The sequence below is a fragment of the Rana temporaria genome, chromosome 9 (genome assembly GCF_905171775.1).
Source record: "Rana temporaria chromosome 9, aRanTem1.1, whole genome shotgun sequence".
NCBI lineage: Eukaryota > Metazoa > Chordata > Amphibia > Anura > Ranidae > Rana > Rana temporaria.
Genome location: NC_053497.1, coordinates 82,015,982 through 82,037,922, shown reverse-complemented (window position 1 = coordinate 82,037,922; position 21,941 = coordinate 82,015,982). Strand labels below are relative to the sequence as shown.

Here is a 21,941-nt window from a genome sequence, read left to right as displayed (position 1 = left end):
CACCCACAATGGCAAGAGTTGTCAGGAAAAACATAATTTACCCTATATAAAAATACAGGGGCTGATTGGGAATTGAATGGTCACTAGGACAAGAAGCACAGACAGCAAGGATTCCATCTTGGGGAGGAGAGGGGAAATTTACTGGCAGACAGCAGAGTAGTGTAGTGGTTATGGCACAGCATACAGAGTGCAGCAGTCAGGATTTTGTAACATACATCACATATGCTTGACAGTCATACTCTGCATACTGTGCTATATGTGACATACTTTCTACAGTCGCATGGTACATATTAATGGGCACTCTTCCTGAATGTTTCACTTTGTGTGATGGAATGTATTCTGCATATTCCGGTGTCCAGCACCCTATATGCTGTATTGCACATTACACACTCCTTTCCTGACCTGGTCAGGAATATGTAATCTAAAGCCTATTGTAAAAGATAATACAGGTCTGGATTATATAATGAATAGCTACAATACAGGAGTAGCGGTCAGGAGTATGCAATGTACAACACAGCATACAGATTATGTCATGTACACAGGCCCGTCGGAACAGGAGAGGCAATGCAAGCAATTGCCTGGGGCCCCCGAGCTGGAAGGGGGCCCCCAACTAGGGTGCCCACGTACATTGTCCAGAATAAAAAGAACACGCACGCTGACTTCTGTAGTCTATGGCTGCAGGGAGATTGAGTGGATCTGTCAGGTTGATGTCGGGATGGGCGGGGCCAATATCCGGAGCTCCGCCCCTTTGTTAGACAACCCAGAGCATAGTGAGCGGGAAGTACAGGAAGTGAAGGTGCCCAGCATCTGACCAGTGTCTCTCTCCCTCTGCCTTTATGCTACAATGGCAGCCGATCCCCAGCCTCCTGGTATTCTCTCCCTGCACTCAGCTCAGTGCTTTGCTGTCAGCTCTCCTTCCTGCATGATCTTCTATTTACCTCGTAAGTTTGTTACTCCTCCCCCTTCTAGATACTAGTCCTGCTCACATTCTCCCTTCTTTGTCCCAGTGATTGTGCCCAGAATATGTCTCCATGCAGTCACCCCTGTGCTCTCCTTCTGTCTCACATCACAGTGGATCTCATTCCTCCAACTCACTGTCCCAACAAGCCTGTGTGTTGTTTTCTACTCTCCTGACTCAGCCTATCTTATCCAGCATGGCTTCTCACTCTCTTCTAGTGTCATTCTTCCTCAGTTCTGATACAAATCTCCCATCCCCCCATCTAATGTAACTTCTACTCCCCTCTACACTATCATCACCCCTTACACACCCCCACCCCCCTCTATACATTCATGTATAACACAGCCCAGACACCACTATGTAACCCTTCACTGACTGATCTGGTTAATGTGTCCCATGTTTTATCACCCATAGCTTAAATCTGTCATTATAGGAATCTGAGCAATAGTCCAATTGTATTCATAACTCCAGATCAGTCCTATTCCCTCACCTATAATAACCTCCTCGCTGGGCTCACACGTGTGCGATCACAGACATCGCATGTGATTTGCACCGCATTGCTGTGCACATCATATGCAATGTCTGTGCGATGCAAATTCAGCCATTCAAACTGTACTGTATGCCTGAAATCGCATTTACACCAGAATGGTGCAGGACTCTTTTTTTGGTCCTCACTGAAATCAGATCTCATGGGTGTGACACTTCTTGGTGTAAACACCCATGCGATCCGATTCCTGCACCATTTTACAGTTTACACAGCAATCTGAGAACCAATCGGGGGGTGTCATTGGCTTTCTATTGACACTCGCATCGGTTCGCAGATGTTAGTGTGACCTGTCTGGTGCGATTCGGGAACCTGCACAGGATTCGCAGGCTTTCTCACATCACACCAGTGTATACCCAGCCTTAATCATTTCACTAGAAGGTTAGTGTAGGGATCAGGTAGGTTAGTGTAGGGATCAGGTAGGTCAGTGTAGTGGTCAGTGTAGGGATCAGGTTGGTCAGTGTAGGGATCAGGTAGGTCAGTGTAGTGGTCAGTGTAGGGATCAGGTTGGTCAGTGTAGGGATCAGGTAGATCAGTGTAGTGGTCAGTGTAGGGATCAGGTTGGTCAGTGTAGGGGTCAGGTAGGTCATGCTGGCATCTTTATGCTTCCCACATTGCTTTTATTTATATTTTACCATTTTGTGATCACTTTTATTGGCTATATTTACACTGATTTGTAAGACATTTTTATAAATAAAATTCATTGGTTGATCTACACCATATGCAGCCCTCTTTTATATGTCATGCTATGCTGGGGCACTAGTGATTCATCTTGCCCCACCATCACCCCTTCCATCCACCCGGCTGTTGGTTTTCTGCTTGCTGTGGTTCTGCGCTGTGCGTGCGGGGGGGGGCTCCATATCCATTTTGCTTGGGGCCCCCTAATTCCTTCAAACGGCCCTGCATATACAGTGTACATTACATTCTCCTGACCATACTCTGTATGCTCTGTTGTGTCTACATATGTTTTATTGTTGCATCAACACACTTAACCACTGCACTCTGTGCTCTGAACTGTATACTACATATATTTGACCACTACATTCTATTCACTGTACACTGTACAAGAGCTGCAACTGCATTTAGACACCCATAAATTACTCGATCCGTTTCAATCAGGCTTCCGTCCGGGTCACGGAACAGAAACGGCGCTGCTCAAAATATGGGATGACGCTCTAGAGTCCGCAGACGAAGGAGAATCTTGTCTCCTGATACTGCTGGACCTAAGCACGGCTTTTGACACTGTAGACCACGGACTACTACTGGCTAGGCTAGCTGAAGTAGCCAGAGTCGCTGAATGTGTTTTACCCTGGTTCTCCTCCTTCTTGGAAAACCGATCACAAATAGTGAAACTGGGGTCTTTCACTTCTGAAAAACGTACGGTGTCCCTCAGGGATCTCCCTTATCGCCTGTACTATTCAATATCTATCTTCGCCCTCTCTTTGAAATCATCAGTAACCAGAAGTTACTTTACCACTCCTATGCAGACGACACACAACTGTATTTCCGCATCTGCAACAAAAAGGATCATTCTCTTGGACTAGATAAATGCCTTACTCTAATAGATAACTGGATGACAAACAGTTGTCTTAAACTCAATGGTTCGAAAACAGAACTTCTCCTGTTTCACGCTAACCGGAAAAATCACCCCGCGTCAACATGGACTCCCCCACCCATTCTGGGTAAAACTATCACCCCTAGCACCAAAGTCAAAAGTCTCGGAGTCATTTTCGATACCTACATGACAATGGATGCACAAATAGGGTCAGTAGTCAGCGGATCCCACCATCTGCTGCGCCTACTACGCAGACTCACGCCCTTTATCCCGAAAGAGGACATTGCAGTCGTGGTGGGAACAATCATCAATTCCAGACTCGACTACGCAAATGCCCTCCATCTAGGACTCCCCAAATACCAAATCACTCGTCTGCAAGTCGTTCAAAATACGGCCGCTCGACTAGTGACTGGGAAAAAACCATGGGAATCAATCTCACCTTCACTGAGATCCCTTCATTGGCTGCCAGTAAAAGACAGAATCACTTTCAAGGCGCTCTGCCTAATACATAAGTGTATTCAAGGCAACGCCCCCCAATATCTATGCGAAAAAAATAAAAGCCCATAACCCCAATCGCATTCTGCGATCCACCAATCAAAACCTCCTCCAGATACCCAAGGCCAGATACAAGTCCAAAGGAGATCGAAGATTTGCAGTCCAGGGACCTCGCCTGTGGAATGCACTACCAACCACCATCCGACTGGAGTCGGACCACTTGGCCTTCAGGAGAAAGATTAAAACCCATCTCTTCTGAGGTGAAGGGGTTCCTTACCCATGAAATGGATATAGCGCCCAGAGGCGATTCAGTTCGCATGTGTTGCGCTTTACAAGTCTCTCTCTCTCTCTCTCTCTCACTGTACTCTGTATAAACTGTTGACTCCTGTATTACATATTACATTACATATTAATTACATATTCCTAACTAAAATGTTCATTGTCTTAAAAGCTGCTGGTTGCCAAGTAGACCCTGACTATTTTAATGAAGTACTTCTTTATGCTCTGACAAGGTGTTAACTCCGCCTATAATGGTAATGGGTAATGGAAGAGTTTTTAAAAATGATTGTGCTGATGTTTATGTGTGTCTGTAAGACTATTGCTTGTGGCAGATAATTAAAGCATATTTTGCATATATTAGGACTGTGCCATATGATTGCTATACATACTGTATATGGAGTAGGCACAGGTTCTATTTAGGTATGCATATTTAAAGCCCTCCTGCTGTCAGTGAGGACACACCCACCATGCACCACAGCATGCTATAACCCTTCCTTGCTCTATTCAAATTCAGAAAACATTTGGCTGGCGTACCTAAACCTATTTGGATTACCTGTCTCCTTTATTTCAGTGAACATTTAGAGCAGTCATCATGACACTACTGCTTTGTACAGTGCTGCCAGTCACCATGTGAACCTGCTTACAGAAGGGGAAAGCAAACTGAAGACCCAATCACTATGCTGCAACCCTCTTAATTGAGTAGTCACAGGCTGGTGTGGTCTATAGACCATTGTAGTCTGTTGAGAGTCCTATGACCTGGTTATGCTATCTAGCATAACCCATCCATTCCTGAATTTCAAGGAGGAATAAACAGAAGTAAAAACCTTTGGGATACCTTTGAGAGGTCAAACAGTTCACATATATCTTATGTATTTCAGTGGCATCCTTAGCTGTTTATTTCATATTCTGTTGAGAGTATATTTCCTATTCTATTGGCTATTGAGATAAGTCTGAAGTAGAGGGTTCATTCTGTGAACATTTTCGAAGCACAGTATATGCTTTCCAGGAAATAACTAAACTGTTTTCCAACTTACATTGAAACTGATTCATTTGCTGTGCTACAAATGCATTGCGCTGTTCAGATGTCATGGCCATCATAGTCGTTCTTGGTTTCACCTGAAATACAGAAAAAGTATATCAGTACTATGTATAAATATATAAATGTTATCATTGCATTTAAATAGTCAGCTAAAAGATGATCTAGACCTTTAACAATTATCAAAATACAATATTTACCTGCTCTCCTGTCTACACTACAGCTGGTGCTGCTGCACAGCTTGTGAATACCCTTAAAGCTTAAAGGAACCTATTTAGAAAATAAAAAACAAACCTTTACAACCCCTTTAAATAGTGTAGCTGGACGAATCTGCAGTACCAACTATTGTATTCCGACAGCCAAAACCCACTGCTGTCAAAATACTATACGATACATATTCTTCTACATATTTTTGGTAAAAAAAAAAAAAAAAAAAAAAAAAAAAAAATCGCAATAAGTGTTTATTGATTGGTTTGACCAAAAGTTACAGGGCCAGATTCAGGTACAAAAGCGGCGGCGTAACGTATCGCATTTACATTACACCGCCGCAAGTTTTACGGGCAAGTGCTTGATTCACCAAGCACTTGCCTGTAAAGTTGCGGCGGCGTAGTGTAAATCCCGCGTGGATCATTTAAATTAGGCGCGTTCCCGCGCCGAACGTACTGCGCATGCTCCGTTTTGAAATTTCCCGCCGTGCTTTGCACGAAATGACGTCGCACCGACGTAATTTTTTGAACGTCGACGTGAGTTACGTCCTTTCCTATTCACGGACGACTTACAAAAAAAAATAAAATTTTTAAATTCGACGCGGGAACGACGGCCATACTTTAACATGGCAAGTCTAAAGATAGGCCAAGAAATAGCAGCTTTAACTATACGCCGGGAAAAGCTGACTAGCGACAACGTAAGAGAATGCGACGGCCGCGCGTACCTTCGTGAATCGCCGGAAAAAGCTAATTAGCATACCCGACGTGGAAAACGACGCAAACTCCACCCAGCGGGCGCCGAAGTATTACACCTACGATCCGAAGGCGTACGAAGCCGTACACCTGTCGGATCAAAGCCAAAAGCCGTCGTATCTTGGTTTGAGGATTCAAACTAAAGATACGACGCGGCAAATTTGAAAATACGCCGGAGTATCAGTAGATACTCCGGCGTATTTCTTCTGTGAATCTGGCCCACAGCGTCTACAAAATAGGGGATAGTCCACACGGCCGGCAAATGAAAGGGGACATATATATACACCCATTTGCCCAGCCGTGCCATTCCGTCAATGTAAATAGGCGTGCAGCGGTCCTTAAGCGGTTAAATTGATAAACTGTAGCCTCAGAACATTCATTAATGTTAGTTATAAAATGGCAACATTCTGTTTACACAATACACACTGGGGCTGATTTACTATTAACAGTGCGCTGCGCTGGTTCATGGCTTGATTAGTGCACCGGATAAATGTTTAATTAGGCGCATGAACCGGCGTAGCAGAGGGCGCAATGCAAGTAATATTTAAAGCCGCTGCCGAACTCCCTTTAGAAGTCTATGGGAGAAATCAAAAGTGTTAATTTTAAAGGTTAATATGCTAGTTCTTGTCCTAAAAAGTGTTTGGGGAGTCCTGCCCCAGGGGACAAGTATCAATGCATTTTTTATTTTTTAAAACGGCCGTTTTTTTTGGGAGCAGTGAATTTAATAATGCTTAAAGTGCAACAGTAAAAGTAAAATATTCCTTTAAATGTTGTACCTAGGGGGGGGGTGTAAAGTAAGCATGTGAAAAAGCGCATGTTTCTCGTGGTTACAACTGTCCCTGCACAAAATTACATTTTGAAGGAAAAAACGTAATTTAAAAAAATCACTTGCGGCTAGAATGAATTCTCGGCTCCCGGGAATTCTGAGAGAATTCATTCATAAAAAAAAAAAAAAGCGTGGGGCCCCCTAAATATTCAGGCTCTTCAGGTCTGGTATGGATATTTAAGGTGGAACCCGCCGTAAAAAAAAAAAAATGACATGGGGTTCCCCCCAAATATCCACACCAGGCCCTTCAGGTCTGGTATGGATTTTGAGGGGAACTCCACCTCAATTTAAAAAAAAAAAAAACGGCGTGGAGTTCCCCCAAAGATCCACACCAGACCCCTTATCCGAGCACGTTAACCTGGCCGGCCGCAGAAAAGAGGGGGGGACAGAGTGCGGCCCCCCCTCTCCTGAACCGTACCAAGCCACATGCCCTCAACATGGGGAGGGTGCTTTGGGGTCCCCCCTTTATTAAATCCAAAACTACCTAATCATTTGGGGTGTACACAGTAGTGCTGGAGTGCAATTTGCTCAATGGGGACACTAGTTAGATTGACCTGTGTGTCCCCAAGAAAAGACATTTGTAGGGTTTTAACCTCACTTCCTGTTCAGCTGTGTGACAGGAAGTGAAGCCAATTTTAAGAAATAGGGACACAAAGCCCAACCCAAAAAACACAAGCAGGGGTTCTAACACTCACTTGGCTTCCCTCAAACACCCACAATTAGAATAGGATTGCCCTGCGCTAGATTTAAGCACAGTGCTGTAAATCAGCACTTTAAGCCTGTCCGCCAATACCCCCCCCCCCCCAACAGGCCATGTTTGCAGGTTTTCCTTTATCTTGCTCATGTGCTTTAAAAGACAGTCTGGACAGCAATTCTTGATAAGATCCACAAAACATGTCCTGTCGGGGGTACTTGAGGACTGAGGCTGAGAACCACTGCAGTAAAAAAGGAAAACATACTTACCGCTCTGTATTTTTCCTTTCCTGGTGACTATACATGGCAGCAAACATTTCATGCATACACACCAGGAAAGGAGCTTCGAGACAAATCACAACTGATTGGTTAGGCCAATCAGCCCTATTTCAGCAGCAGCTGTCAATATCTGTAGCATGAAAAAGTAACAAAAAAAACAAACTTCAAAATTTAAAAAGTAATTTTATTGGTCAACAAAACAAGGAAAGCAAAAAAAAATAAAAAATACAAATAAACATAGGTTCATTTGAGACAGTAAACAGAATATGGTTTATGCTTTGGAAATAACAGGATAAATAGACTCACAGACACAGGATTGAAACATTAGTCACAACATCTTGAGAAATATTTAGCAAAATACATCAAAGTGAACACCCCAAAAAAAAACATACCTTGATCAAAAACATATCTGTTTTGCAAAGACATTCTTGCCAGCCAGCCCCCCACACACACAACCTGCCCTTTTCTCAGGGCCGCTAACAACTGCTCTGTACAAGCTTTATATAACATAGGCTTGTGTGCTAATGAGGCAATTGAAAACACATGGACAGCCCATGAAACACACAACTAAAGTTGAATGGGTGAACTTGTAAGTGGGTACACCTGTTAAGGATGTCCTTAAATTACTAAACCAAAAAACACGCTCTATGAGCATGCTCAGAGACATCCAAGTGCTGTTCACACACAAAAAGCAACATCAAAAAATCTAAGTCCCTGGGCAGGCTCAGATCACCAGAAATGCAGAGGCAGAAACATAAACAAAGCTGCAATCGCGACTGAAAGCATGAGATCATTTTTTTTGTTTTCCCGATCTCATGCTTTCCAGCCTGAAGGACAGATGTGAGGTCTTATTGAATTATGACGTAAAAAATAAAAATAAAAAAAATAATAATAATTAAAACGCCCCTGTCCCTAGTAGCTCGCACTCAGAAGCGAACACGCATGTAAGTCCCGCCCACATATGTGAACGCTGTTCAAACCACACATGTGAGTTATTGACGCGTGCGTTAGAGCGAGAGCAATACTTTTAGCACTAGACCTCCTCTGTACTGTACTAGAACTCTAAACTGGTAACCTGTAAAAAACAACAAGCGTCGCCTATGGAGATTATTAAGTCCCGAAGTTTAACGCCATTCCATGAGTGTGTGCAATATTAAAGCGTGACAAGTTAGGTATCTATTTACTCGGTGTAACATCATCTTTCACATTATCACAAAAAATTGGGCTAACTTTCCTGTTTTGTTATTTTTTAACCACTTGAGCCCCGGACCATATTGCTGGTCAATGACCGGGCCAGTTTTTGCGATTCGGCACTGCATCGTTTTAACTGACAATTGCGCTGTCGTGCGACGTGGCTCCCAAACAAAATTGGCGTCCTTTTTTTCCCTTTTTTTTCTTTTGGTGGTATTTGATCACCTCTGCGGTTTTTATTTTTTGTGCTATAAACAAAAATAGAGCGACAATTTTGAAAAAAAAATTATATTTTTTACTTTTTGCTATAATAAATATCCCCAAAAATATATAAAAAAAATGTTTTTACTCAGTTTAGGCCGATATGTATTCTTCTACATATTTTTGGTTAAATAAAATAGCAATAAGCGTTTATTGATTGGTTTGCGCAAAAGTTATAGCGTCTACAAAATAGGGGTTAGTTTTATGGCATTTTTATTAATATTTTTTTTTTACTAGTAATGGCGGCGATCAGCGATTTTTATCGGTACTGCGACCTTATTGCGGACACTTTTGACACATTTTTGGGACCATTGGCATTTTCATAGTGACCAGTGCTATAAAAATGCATTGATTACTATAAAAATGCCACTGGCAGGGAAGGGGTTAACACTAGGGGGCGAGGAAGGGGTTAATTATGTTCCCTGCGTGTGTTCTAACTGAAGGAGGGGTGAGACTGACTAGGGGAAATGACTGATCGCTGTTCATACCTTGTATGAACAGACGATCAGGCATTTGTCCCCCTGACAGGACCGGGAGCTGTGTGTTTACACACACAGCTCCCGGTTCTCGCTCTGTAAAGAGCGATCGCGGGTGCACGGCAATGATCGCGCCCGCCGGGCACTCGCGTCGGGACCAGGGGGCGCTGATCATGAAGGGGAACTCCACACCCAATTAAAAGAAAAAACGGCGTGGGGGTTCCCCACAAGATCCATACCAAACCCTTATCCGAGCACGCCGCCTGGTCGGACAGGAATTGGGGTGGGGACGAGCGAGCTCTTTTACATTCGGGGGGGGGGGGCACCCGTCTTCGTCGTTTTCTGCCGGGGGAGTGGGACACCCCCCGGGCTTCTCCGCTGTCTTCTGCCGGCTCCACCACGGGGTCCGGTCTTCTCCGCTGTCTTCCCTCTTCTGCCGTCTGCCCGGGCTTCTCTCCGCTGTGTTCTCTGTTCCCTCTTCTGCCTGACTCCACCGTGGGGGCCATGGCTTCTCTGCGGTCTTGTTCCTTCTTCTCTTCTAGCGATGTTGACACAATGAGCTCTCCCGCTGTAATGCCGTCTGAGCGGTGCGCAACGACTTATTTAGGCATAGGGCGTGGTCACCGGGTGATGACACCCAGCGACCCCACCCTTTGTGATATCACATTTTCGGGGCATGATGGGAATGTGATGTCACAAAGGGTGGGGTCACTGGGTGGCATTACCCGGTGACACGCCCTATGCCTATATACTGTAAGTTGTTGCGCACCGCTCAGACGGCATTACAGCAGGAGGGCTCGTCGTGTCAACATCGCTGGAAGAGAAGAAGGAACAAGATAGCGGAGAAGCCCTGGCCCCCGCGGTGGAGCCAGGCAGAAGAGGGAACAGAGAACACAGCGGAGAGAAGCCTGGGTGGACGGCAGAAGAGGGAAAAGAGAAGACAGCGGAAAAGCCCTGGCCCCCGCGGTGGAGCCAGGCAGAAGAGGGAACAGAGAACACAGCGGAGAGAAGCCCGGACGGACGGCAGAAGAGGGAAGAGAGAAGACCGGGCCCACGCGGGGCCCGGCAGAAGAGAGGAGGCAGCGGAGAAGAACGGAGCCTGGCAGAAGAGAGAAGACCGGAGCCCGGCAGAAGACAGCCAGAAGAAGCCCGGGCTCGGGGGCCCGGCAGAAGAGAGAAGACCCCCCCTGCAGAAAACAGCGAAGACCAGGCCTAAACCCCCCTTGTAAAAGAGCTTAAAGAAGAAAGGGGGGCCCCGGCAGAAGACCCCCCAGCTGACTAATATATTACTACAAAAATCTGTGTGGTGTTTTTTTTTTACTTTACATTTTTCCCCCAGGTGCATGGGTAGGGGTACGATGTACCCCATACTCATTCACATAGGGTGGGGGGCCAGCATCTGGGGGCCACCTTATTAAATGGGGCTCCCAGATTCCGATAAGCCCCCGCCCGCATACCCCGACAACCAACGGCAAAGAGTTGTCGGGAAGAGGCCCTTGTTCCTATCGACATGGGGACAAGAGTGCTTTGGGGTGGGGGCGCAGTGCCCCCCTGCCCCAAAGCACACCCTCCCCCATGTTGAGGGCATGCGGTCTGGTACGGCTCAGGAGGGGGGGGCGCTCGCTCGTCCCCACCCCCATTCCTGTCCGGCCAGACGCGTGCTCGGATAAGGGTTTGGCATGGATCTTGGGGAAGCCCCCATGCTGTTTTTTCGGCGTAGGTTTCCCCCCTTACGATCCAGACCAAATCCAAGGGTCTAATGTGCCACTGCAGGGGAACCCACGCTGTTTTTTTGTTTGAAATTTGGCGCAGAGTTCCCCTTCATGGTCAGCGTAAGCTGAAAATGATTTACCAATATTTTGCCCGCGTAGTGTAGCAGCGTGCTTGAATCCCCGTAATTGCCACGCACGCATTTGCAGTACACAAATAAACCTCCCGCAGGTTTAGGCGTACTTGCAGGCGTACGGCTCGTTTTCAGAAAAATCACTTTCACTTTCAATTCGGCCCGTGAAAGTTAAACAAACACATGTCACTACACTTCCCCACATCACCCCACATCCCCCCCTAATAAACTCTCCCACACACACCTTCTATTTACATTTCTAAATGCTGTGCGCCAGGTCTATAGAGGCGCACCGTGCGCCCTCTCCTGGGCGCACTAGGCATTATAGTAAATAAAGAAATATGCTGCTCTGCCAGCGCATTTCTTTAGTAAATGACAAAACGGCTTTTACTCCTGCCTTTGCTCCATGAATCATGGAGCAAAGGCTTGGTAAATCAGCCCCAATAACTCACTTTTCCAAAAAAGGACCTTCCCCTAATCCAGTGTTTCTCAATTCCAGTCCTCAGGCCCCCCCAACAGGTCAGGTTTTCAGGATTTCCCTCAGATGAAAAGGCTGTGGTGATTACTAAGGCAGTGAAACTGATTAAATCACCTGTGCAAAATAATGGAAATCCTGAAAACCTGACCTGTTGGGGGGGCCTGAGGACTGGAATTGAGAAACACTGCCCTAATCCCTGTTTAAAGAGCAAGCTAGCGTTTACTGTAACTGATCATTGTGGAATATGCATTTGGGATTTTTTAATACAGTTAATGATATTATTCTCATATTAAATTAAATAGGCTGTGCATAGCAGGATACATTTGCTACTTCTACGTTAGTTTATCTTTCTGGGAAACCCAATTTCGCTTTAAAGGGATTAAAGGAATCTTTGACATGGGCAGCAGGCTGAGTGGTAAAAACAGATGGCTGAGTTGTGATTTTACCTCCCTTCAGCTGCTCATTATGTTAAACTTGCCTGAAAACGAAGCCTTCCAGCGCTGCACTCTCACTGCTGCAGGTGCTTTCACCTTCACCTGGTCTTTCTTCCAAGTTCACAGACTCCTAATGTGTGAGTGTCTGGACTTGCGATGACATCACTCTCTCTTAAATCCGCACAGGAGCTGCCGTTTACAGCACAGGACTCTGAAGGAACGGCCACCCGTCGCTGGACAGTGGAGCAGGTAAGTGTCGGTTTATTAAAAGCCAGCAACTACACTTTTTGTATTTGCTGACTTTTAATAAGCATAAAAAAGGCTGGAAGGACTTGGAAGGATCATATCCATAAGTCATTACAAAACAAGGTGGTACTGGAGTATGCAAGCAGGCCCGTCGCTACAGGACAGGCAAAACAAACAATTGCTTAGGGCCCCCAAGCTGGCCTGGGGCCCCCAACTTCCCCTTTCCAGGCTGTAGCGTGGCCGAGCTCCTCTTCCTTTCTCCTGTAGTCCTGTCAGTCCGGCCGGGTACCACGCGTGGTACAGGAGATTTTGTTTCCTGTTCCCGGCCGGACTGACAGGAAGTGCACACTTCCTGTCAGTCCGGCCTGGAACGCAGGAAACTGAATCTCCTGTACTGCGCGGTACCCAGCCCGTCCCGGGCACTATCTGATAGGGGACTGGGGACCCATAATGATAGAACACTGGACTGACAGGAGGAAGAGGAGCTCGGCCACGCTACAGCGGCAGCCTACAGGGAAGAATGGGGAGGTGAGAATAGAAAAACATAGGGACTGGGGGGGGGGGGGGAGAGTAAGAACATGGGTGTAAAAAATTTGAGTAGCGCTAACGTAGGCTTTGCGTGCGGGGGGGGGGGGTGCTTGGGGGTCCCCATTTTGCTTGGGGCCCCCAAATTCCTTCAAACGGCCCTGTATGCAAGTCTCAATCCTTGATTATCATGTAGTCATAAGTTATCCTATACAATCCCCTTTTTCTTACCCACATAGAAAGCCTTACATGGACAAGACATCGGCACACTCACTGTGGAACAATTAACAAATTGTTTTGGAAATTACAGTTCTCCATTAGACAATTCAATCTCTTTAGATGGGAAAATCTAACTACATTGATTGCATGTTCCACATTTGAAATTTCCTTTAATCAAAAGGTGCATTTGTTTGTTTGTTATTGTCATAATGACAGTGAACTAAAGAGTATTTTAAATAGTTTGCTCTTCTAAAGGGCTTTAGATTTAGGGTAATCTTTTTTGAAACACCAAGTCTAATATCTCTGTTGTTGATTATATCTAGATATGTGCATTAGTTTTCGTCCGAATGCATTTTCGTCTGAATTTCAGGGAATTTTCGGTATTGTTTTAACAAAGACAAAAACTAACGGGCAGAATCCGAAATCCAAAAGATCCGACATAACAAAAATGCTTTATTTTGGTTTTCGTTGCTACAACAGTTCGATATAGATAGGAGATTCGACATGACGCTGACAATAACAATCTGTGTCTATCGTACCTGTTGTCGAATGTGCCTAACCTTAACTCTATTAGATTATTCTACATAGAAAGGAAAGATTCGACATAGAGAGAAAAGATTCAACATTATAGAGACAGTGTTGGGGTAGACCATTCGACATGAACAACGAAGATTCGACAAAGCAGCGAAAAACATACAAACGTCAAATCTGTCATTGAAGGCTTATGGTGTCTGTTAAAAGTTCTAAGAAGATTCAACAAGCAGCTAAACTGTACGACGCTGCAATCATACATTTTCGGTCAAATGCTCGGCCCATACGCTATAGAAGAATTTGAATGTTGGTTATCTAGTAATAATAATTTAAAAATATAATTACTACTAGTGTCATACAACATTAGAATTCTTCTATAGCTTGAAGGTGGAACATTCGACCGGAAATATAAGATTGTGGCGTTGTACAGTTTAGCTGCTCCGTCAAATCTTTTTAGAACATTCGACAAACACCATAAGTCTTCAATGAGAGATTCGATCTTAATTCATTCGGATTTTCAGACGAATGCATTTTTTAACTAAATAAAAACGAATTTCGGGAGTAACTAAATAAATTTATTTTTCGGACGAAAATTAAATTCCGAAACAAAATATTTCAGTGTGCACATGTCTAATTATATCTAGTAAGTAATTTAAGTAGGGTTGTCCCGATACCGATACTAGTATCGTGTATCGGGACCGATGCCTGGCCGAATACTCAGCCCCCCCGCCGCCGCATCCCGCCGCAACGCCGCCGCCGCTGCTTGGTTAATACGGGCGGGGAACATTGCAGCTTTCATTTGAATAGCTGTAGTGTTTCCCGCTGCACCGTGTATAGACACTCCCCCTTGCTCGGGATTGGACGGGTGATCTGTCCAATCCCGACCAAGGGGTAGTGTCTATACGCGGCGAGGCGGGAAACACTACAGCTATTCAAATGAAAGCTGTAATGTTCCCCGCCCCTATTAACTAAGCGGCGGTGGCAGCGTTGCTGCGGCGGCATCTAGGTATGGGGGACATGGCTGCATCTATGGGGGGGACATGGCTGCATATATGGGGGATATGGGGGACATGGCTGCATATATGGGGGGGACATGGCTGCGTATATGGGGGGGACATGGCTGCATATATGGGGGGGACATGGCTGCATATATGGGGGATATGGGGGACATGGCTGCATATATGGGGGGACATGGCTGCATATATTGGGGGGACATGGCTGCATATTTTGGGGGGACATGGCTGCATATGTGGGGGGACATGGCTGCATATGTGGGGGGACATGGCTGCATATGTGGGGGGACATGGCTGCATATGTGGGGGGACATGGCTGCATATGTGGGGGGACATGGCTGCAATATGTGGGGGGACATGGCTGCAATATGTGGGGGGACATGGCTGCAATATGTGGGGGGACATGGCTGCATATGTGGGGGGACATGGCTGCATATGTGGGGGGACATGGCTGCATATGTGGGGGGACATGGCTGCATATGTGGGGGGACATGGCTGCATTTGTGGGGGGACATGGCTGCATTTGTGGGGGGACATGGCTGCACTTGTGGGGGGACATGGCTGCACTTGTGGGGGACATGGCTGCATTTGGGGACACATTTAAAAAAAAGTATCGGTATTCGGTATCGGCGAGTACTTGAAAAAAAGTATCGGTACTTGTACTCGGTCCTAAAAAAAGTGGTATCGGGACAACCCTAAATTTAAGTATGGGGCCACTTTTTACTGTTGGATTTACTTTTTGACTATAAATAAGCTTTTCTCTGGTTTCTCCATATGTTGATATATATGTCTTCTTCAGAATATTTTACTTTATCCTCTCTATCTGAGTCTATTGTAAAGTTTTTGAATTATGATGGCATTAAATATTGACCATATAGAAAGGATCTAATAAAAAAAATGGGGTGGTCACTTCAGACATTTTGAATACTATTTGTAGCTGTTACTTTCCAAAATAGTTAAGTACCAATCTTATATTTATTTCTCTTCAATATAAAAGAAAAGGAAATGTTATCACAATTCATTTTTTTCCCACAAATTCCCTTAATAATTCTGTACCTGTCCAAATAATGAAAATAGTGTCAACTTGCCTGTGCCATGATATGGCACAGGTACACCAACAAATTTACATCAGACAGGGTACACATCACTATTTCAATGACATACCATACTTTTGAAGGTAGTGGAAGCCTACAAAGGTACAAGTATTGTTTTCAGGAATTGATGGCACCAAATGAATAAAAAAGACGTTTTGCTATGATATATCCATCTCCTCCAAAAAAATGTAATCTTACTGTGAGAAATGCTAGAGTTTAAGCCCTTCAGATCAAAAGCAACCATCATTGTTTCATCTAAGATGTCAAACCTTCTAATTGACTTAAAAGGTATCTTGTGTTTAAAAGATAAATCATGTGATGATCAATAAATGTATTTTCATGTTCAGTATATGAAACTGATATGGGTCTCCCTGGTGGGTTGGTAATGTTTTCATTACTTTTAGACAGAGTACTGTTGTTCAGATATATTTTTATACCATTTATCATGTGACACAAGCTTAGGCAGGAGATATGAGGAGAAGGACATGAGCATGCCCTTATCTTTCTCCCTGGGAACAACAGTGGTGGGTAGAGTGGTCTTTATATGGGAATACATCACCCAATGAACAACCTCATACCCATACATGTTTTTGAAGGAGACAACTTTTCATTTGGTATTCTGTGGGGGACTTGACATCATCAGGGGTTCATTTACTACATTGCTGTCCTTGCAGACTATTCCATCAATATCCTTGTCTCTTTTCTGCAGCTGCTCCTTAATTCTGACACCTTATTACAGAAAATAATGTATACCTTTGGGTATGTTTTTACAAGCTGGTTCTTTATAGGATGAGGTCTGTACATGGTAATGTATGGAATAGACTTTGGGCAAAGTCTTTTAGATGTACATGTGCATAGGTGTGCATAGCCTATTGCATTAGGGTGTGTACCCCAAAGCTCAAACACACAAACATCACCTGCTATCACAGGGAGGAGGCTCTTTTGGCGGGAGACAGTTGATTGGGAGCATATTACGTTATACCCTAAATACGAGTGTAAGTAACATGTTCCTAAAGTTGAACCTAGCCTTTAATATATTAGCGGCATTTACCCTGGCCACTGACACCCCCAACCACCCACCTGGTGTCACTCCTGGATAATGCTAATGCACATGGGGTGTACGCACACCCTGTGCGCACAGCTATGTACATCAGTAACTTATATGATTTGCTTATTTCTTTTACAGGATGCATTTCACCATCTGAACTGCCTTACATTCAGGGGTCTCATACTTGCAGCCCTCCAACTGTTGCAAAACTACAAGTCCAATCCTGTCTCTGCCTGTGGGAATCATGCTTGTAACTGTTAGCCTTGCAATGCCTCATGGGACTTAAAGTTTTGCAACAGCTGGAGGTCCGCCAGTTTGAGGCCCCTGCTATACATCATTTAAAAAGTGGACTTTGTTCCAAGAAATTAGGTGGATGAATATCTTCATGTGCAGGATTCTTTGTGATGCATACAAATATTGGATTATGTATACATATGTGCCTGATTGTCCAATTTTTTTCCCTTTTATCTATGTGATACTACATGTTTGGTATAAAAAAAAAAAAAAACTAGTGTACATTAATTCAATTCACTTTAATAACAGCATCTGTCTCTGAAATAATTTGACAACAAGCCAAATATCAATGGTGGTTGTGGCATTTTGGAAATACATTCTGTTGTATTTTTTTTTAATTAGTATGCAGTACCCCAACCCAACCATATAACTTTCAATAGCTTCTGGGGTAGAGGTAATAGAGTCAGTCAACTCACCTTAAAAAAAAAAAAACAGCAACACGTGAAATGGTCTTACATTACGTTTTTTTAATTCTGCTTTTTGTAGCTGTACTTTTAGAAAGATTAAGGAGTATTAAAGTTTGCCATTTAGTAGGCGAGAGAGCTAGCTCCATTGCTTCTCTACTAAGTTGACTTGTATTTGCTGTATACTGTAACATAATGAATGCTGATCTGTAGACCTGTTCTAGTACCAGGGGCTCTAACCTGCTACTTAGAAACCTAATCACATAATTAATGTGCGCTATCAAGTTCCAGTTTCCTTTTACCTAGCTTGATTATGTAAAAGACTGATTGGTCAGTATAGCTTATTGAACACCACAACACATTGCAATGTGCTATAAAACACAATATTACCGTATATTTTTTGTTTTCAGAAATAAAATGATACTTTTATTTCTACACAGCCCTTGGGTTTCCTTTTGAATTCCATTACACATTTCATAAACAAGTTTCACCAAGGTGGGGAGAAAAGAAAAGATTTGTACAAACCTGCTGCCTTCTCATTATTTGCTCCTTTAGGATTGCATTGCGTATATAGCCATTAGCTGTGAGAGGAGTAGGCCCGGGGCCTGCACTTGGTATGGAGCCTCCTTCTTGCATTCTGGGAACTATTCCAGCATTTGGATCCTGCCAGCAGAAAGGAGAGAAAAAAATAAAAACAAACCATATGAGAACGATTACTAAATTGAAATTCCACCATATTTTGCAACTTTCTTATTATATTAATGTTCTTTTTAGTCAACTGTATTCTCCAGGTTTGCCTTTTGTATGTAATTTTAAGAGTTTTTAAGGACTGTAGTGACTGAGAAAGTTTGGAAATGACCCCAGTGTGTGTTACAGAAACATGTCTCAGGCAGTACAAGTCACTGAAGTTTCACAATGAATACTGTTTAAAATAGAACTTTCATTACACCATCGAAATTAATATGGTAGCTATAAAATGAAAAACCTTAAAACCAAGAAAGGTCATCACACTCTGGTCTAGCCACACAGTCTAGCTTAGTGGGTCTCAACTCTAATCCTGAAAACCACATGATAATAATATATTCAATGATGGCTAAATCAATATCACACACAATGATAAAAAAGAAAATGACTATGAAAATAGGCTATTAAATCACATTAAAGCGATTTTTAGTAGCAGCGCACAAAACACTGCTGTAAAATAGTCCAGAGAAACCACAATTTTCTCTTAACTTGGAAAAACGCACATTGTTGATATGTCTGTTGGAGTCGAGACATCAGAATTACAATTGAATATACTGTACAGAGTCCTGTTATACAATATACAAAATAAAACAAATGATGGAACACTGAGGTAGATATAGAAAAACAGGAGAGCGCAAAATCTGGCGAAGTTATGCATGGTAGCCAATCAGCTTATAAGTTCAGCTTGTTCAGTTAGGCTTTGACAAAAAAAGAAGAGCTGCACCAGATTTTGCACTCTCCAGTTTTAGTAAATCAACCTCTGTTTCTGTTTTTGAGTCAGCTTCCTAGGAGTCTCCATAACTTGGTTAGACCATAAGAGGTTGGCAGAGGTAGGATATTCCCCTAATCTTTTAAAAGATCAACATGCTTTGATGCCAATTTTTTTTATATATTTTTTTATTACCTGGCAGGGGAGACACCATGATCATGAAGGCGGTTCTCCCAGGACGAGGCACGGCTATTGCACACTCTAGGCCGTGCTGATCGTGGTTGTCTTCCCTGCCGCTTCTCGGCCTTTTGGCTAGGACTGGGTGTGGTATCTGTCCTTATCAGTTGTCAGCGGAGCGCTGAAGAACCTCCTACATGGGGAGGGTGGATGCAATCCAATGATGTCATTGCACCTGGAAGGATGGTTTCAGCAGGGACTACGCTGTGCTGCCCGACAGAATACTGGGAGCCGGCCCATGGTTGAGTCTGAGCCATCTGGAAGGGTGCTCCTGGTGAGGATGGGTGCTGTGCTTGGTCTTGGTCTTTTTGCCGAGTTCTAGTCTGGCCTTCTGGCTGGCTGGTTTAAGTGCTATCTCGGTCAGCGATCCGGTAGGAGGAGCAGGTAATGCCCTGGGATAAGACGGGGCAGCACCATGCAAATCCGCTGGGTTGGCTGGCAGGGGTGGAGGGCTGCACTGGCCGGTCGGGGGGTCGGATATGGAACGAAAAGCCTATGGTGCATGTGCCCCTGGAGTGGCAGTCCAGGGGTATCTGAAAATCACTGTGAGTGAGGGACACATTGATTTAAGATACCACGGTCACTGCACCAGATACACGTTTTTTTTAGCACCTGCCTCCTGGGCCGGGCCTTTTGGCTAGGACCGGAGGAATTTTTTATTCCTGGCCGGAGGGCCTGGTCATTGTTTCACTACAATGGCCACTTCTTTCACTCTCCTCTCCACTATCCCTTCCCCCACTTTATTTTATTTAAGCCTGTGTTTGTCACTTTTTTGTCTTTTTTTGTTGTGCACGTTTTGTCACTGTGTGATTAGTAGGGTGCGGGTCCTCGGGCCAGCCCTGAACGTCTTGGGAGTGGGTGGACATGGCCTTCTGGCTTAGTTCGCCTGCTCTCATGGGGTCTCCCTTCGGGGGAGCCCCACCTAGTACTGGGAGGGTTCTGTTTCGGCAGTCCCTCCGAGGAAGTTGGGTCCGTGTCGGCTTCGGTTGCTCGGACCACAGTACCTCAGTCCCCGTCTGGAGCCTAACGCCCCGGGGGATCAGGGTTTGGGTCCCTCTTCACAGGAGGACCACTTGACGTTGCACCCGTCTGCACGTTTTTGTGAACACTCTTTATGTGTGTGCACATTTTTTCTGCACCGGGTGGAGTTTTTTGGGTGTGTTCACACGCCATAGGCTTTTAAAAAAAAAAATATATATATTTTTTTTATTAAAGTGGAAGTAAACCCTTCAGCCAAGGAAGCTGCCATCTTGGCCTCTGTTTAATCTGCAACTGCCACGATGCTGCACATGTGATCAGTTATGAAACCAGCCATTGGATGGTTTGAAAGTTTGGTTGAGAGCACAAGCAAATGTGACATCTAGCATTTCCGGCATGCCGGGAATGTTAACTGTTTTTTTAAACTATCAAATAGATGGGTTTACTTCTGCTTTAAGAAGAGACTCAAAAACACAGTAAAAAGTATAGGGGGAGGATTGAGGTGAGAATGAAGGATATTTAAAAAGGGAGAAGAGCTTGTGGGAAAAGATCAAAGATGGGGAGCTCTCCTTCAGTTTGGCCATCATGTCACTAGGCATCTGAGAAAGTCTGTCTGGCTTGGTGTGTAGCTCTAGCTATACACAAGTAGAGTTTTTAATAGTAGGGCTCTCGAAACTGCAGGGAGTATGAGCTTTGCTGATTGAAGAAGCTCAGTTCTTGATATACACACACAAAATGGGCAAACTGTTTCGTTCTGCCTAAATCCCATTCTAGGGGTGTCTTGTGTGACTATAAAGTCAGATCATGTGTCTTATTAAAGGGGTTGTAAAGGTTCGTTTTTTATTTTCTAAATAGGTTCCTTTTAGCTAGTGCATTGTTGGTTCACTTACCCTTTCCCTGGATTTCCCTTCTAAATGTTTTTTTTTTCTTTGTTTACTTTGTCTGAATTTCTCACTTCCTGTTCCTCCTCATTAAGCTGTTCTGGCTGACTAACCCCCAGCCAGATGATGGGGGCAAGCTTACTGAGAAGAAACAGGAAGTGAGAAATTCAGAAAAAGAAAAAAAAGCATTTAGAAGGGAAATCGAAGGACAAGGTAAGTGAACCAACAATGCACTAGCTTAAAGGAACCTATTTAGAAAATAAAAAACAAACCTTTACAACCCCTTTAAGTCACTTGTCATAAAAGCAAGTTGGCTCTGGGGAGCATGCAATATACTGTAAACCCAGCCCTGATTCTCACTGAAGTTAACCTCTGATTATTGTCTTTTTTGTTTTCAGGTTAAATTGTCCATATTTGTATTTTTAAAGAACTATATATTTTTTAAACACATGTAAAAGAGGCTCTCTTTATGTAGATAACTTTATGCAGGTTATTTTTTTTTGTTAAGCTTTGTTTTGATGAATGGCTTGAAAAGATATTTGAACGTGGGGCAGCTCTATTTATTCATTATGTGTGCGGGTTCTGCACCCTGCTTAGTAGTGCTGCCAAGTGACTGTGCTTTTCTAATCCTGTTGTCTCATTGCAGGTCTATCAAGACGGGTTGATTGGAAAACAATAGACTCTGCAGCCTCCAGTGATATAAAACACCCA

General features: G+C 44.1%; 1 protein-coding gene and 1 non-coding gene across 2 annotated transcripts in view; one reads left to right on the top strand and one right to left on the bottom strand.

Moving 5' to 3' along the window:
• The window catches only part of MAMLD1 (mastermind like domain containing 1), a 258,956-nt gene that overhangs the window by 5,227 nt on the left and 231,788 nt on the right, over positions 1–21,941 (bottom strand). The window contains exons 3-4 of the mRNA XM_040323798.1: positions 18,207–18,344; positions 4,866–4,947 (exon numbers count right to left, since the gene is read on the bottom strand). Coding sequence (XP_040179732.1) covers positions 4,866–4,947; positions 18,207–18,344 — 220 coding nt within the window. The remainder of the gene's footprint in view (positions 1–4,865; positions 4,948–18,206; positions 18,345–21,941) is intronic.
• LOC120914663 lies at positions 19,322–19,480 on the top strand. Its single transcript, XR_005743705.1, has one exon. It is a non-coding gene; the product is annotated as a U1 spliceosomal RNA (small nuclear RNA).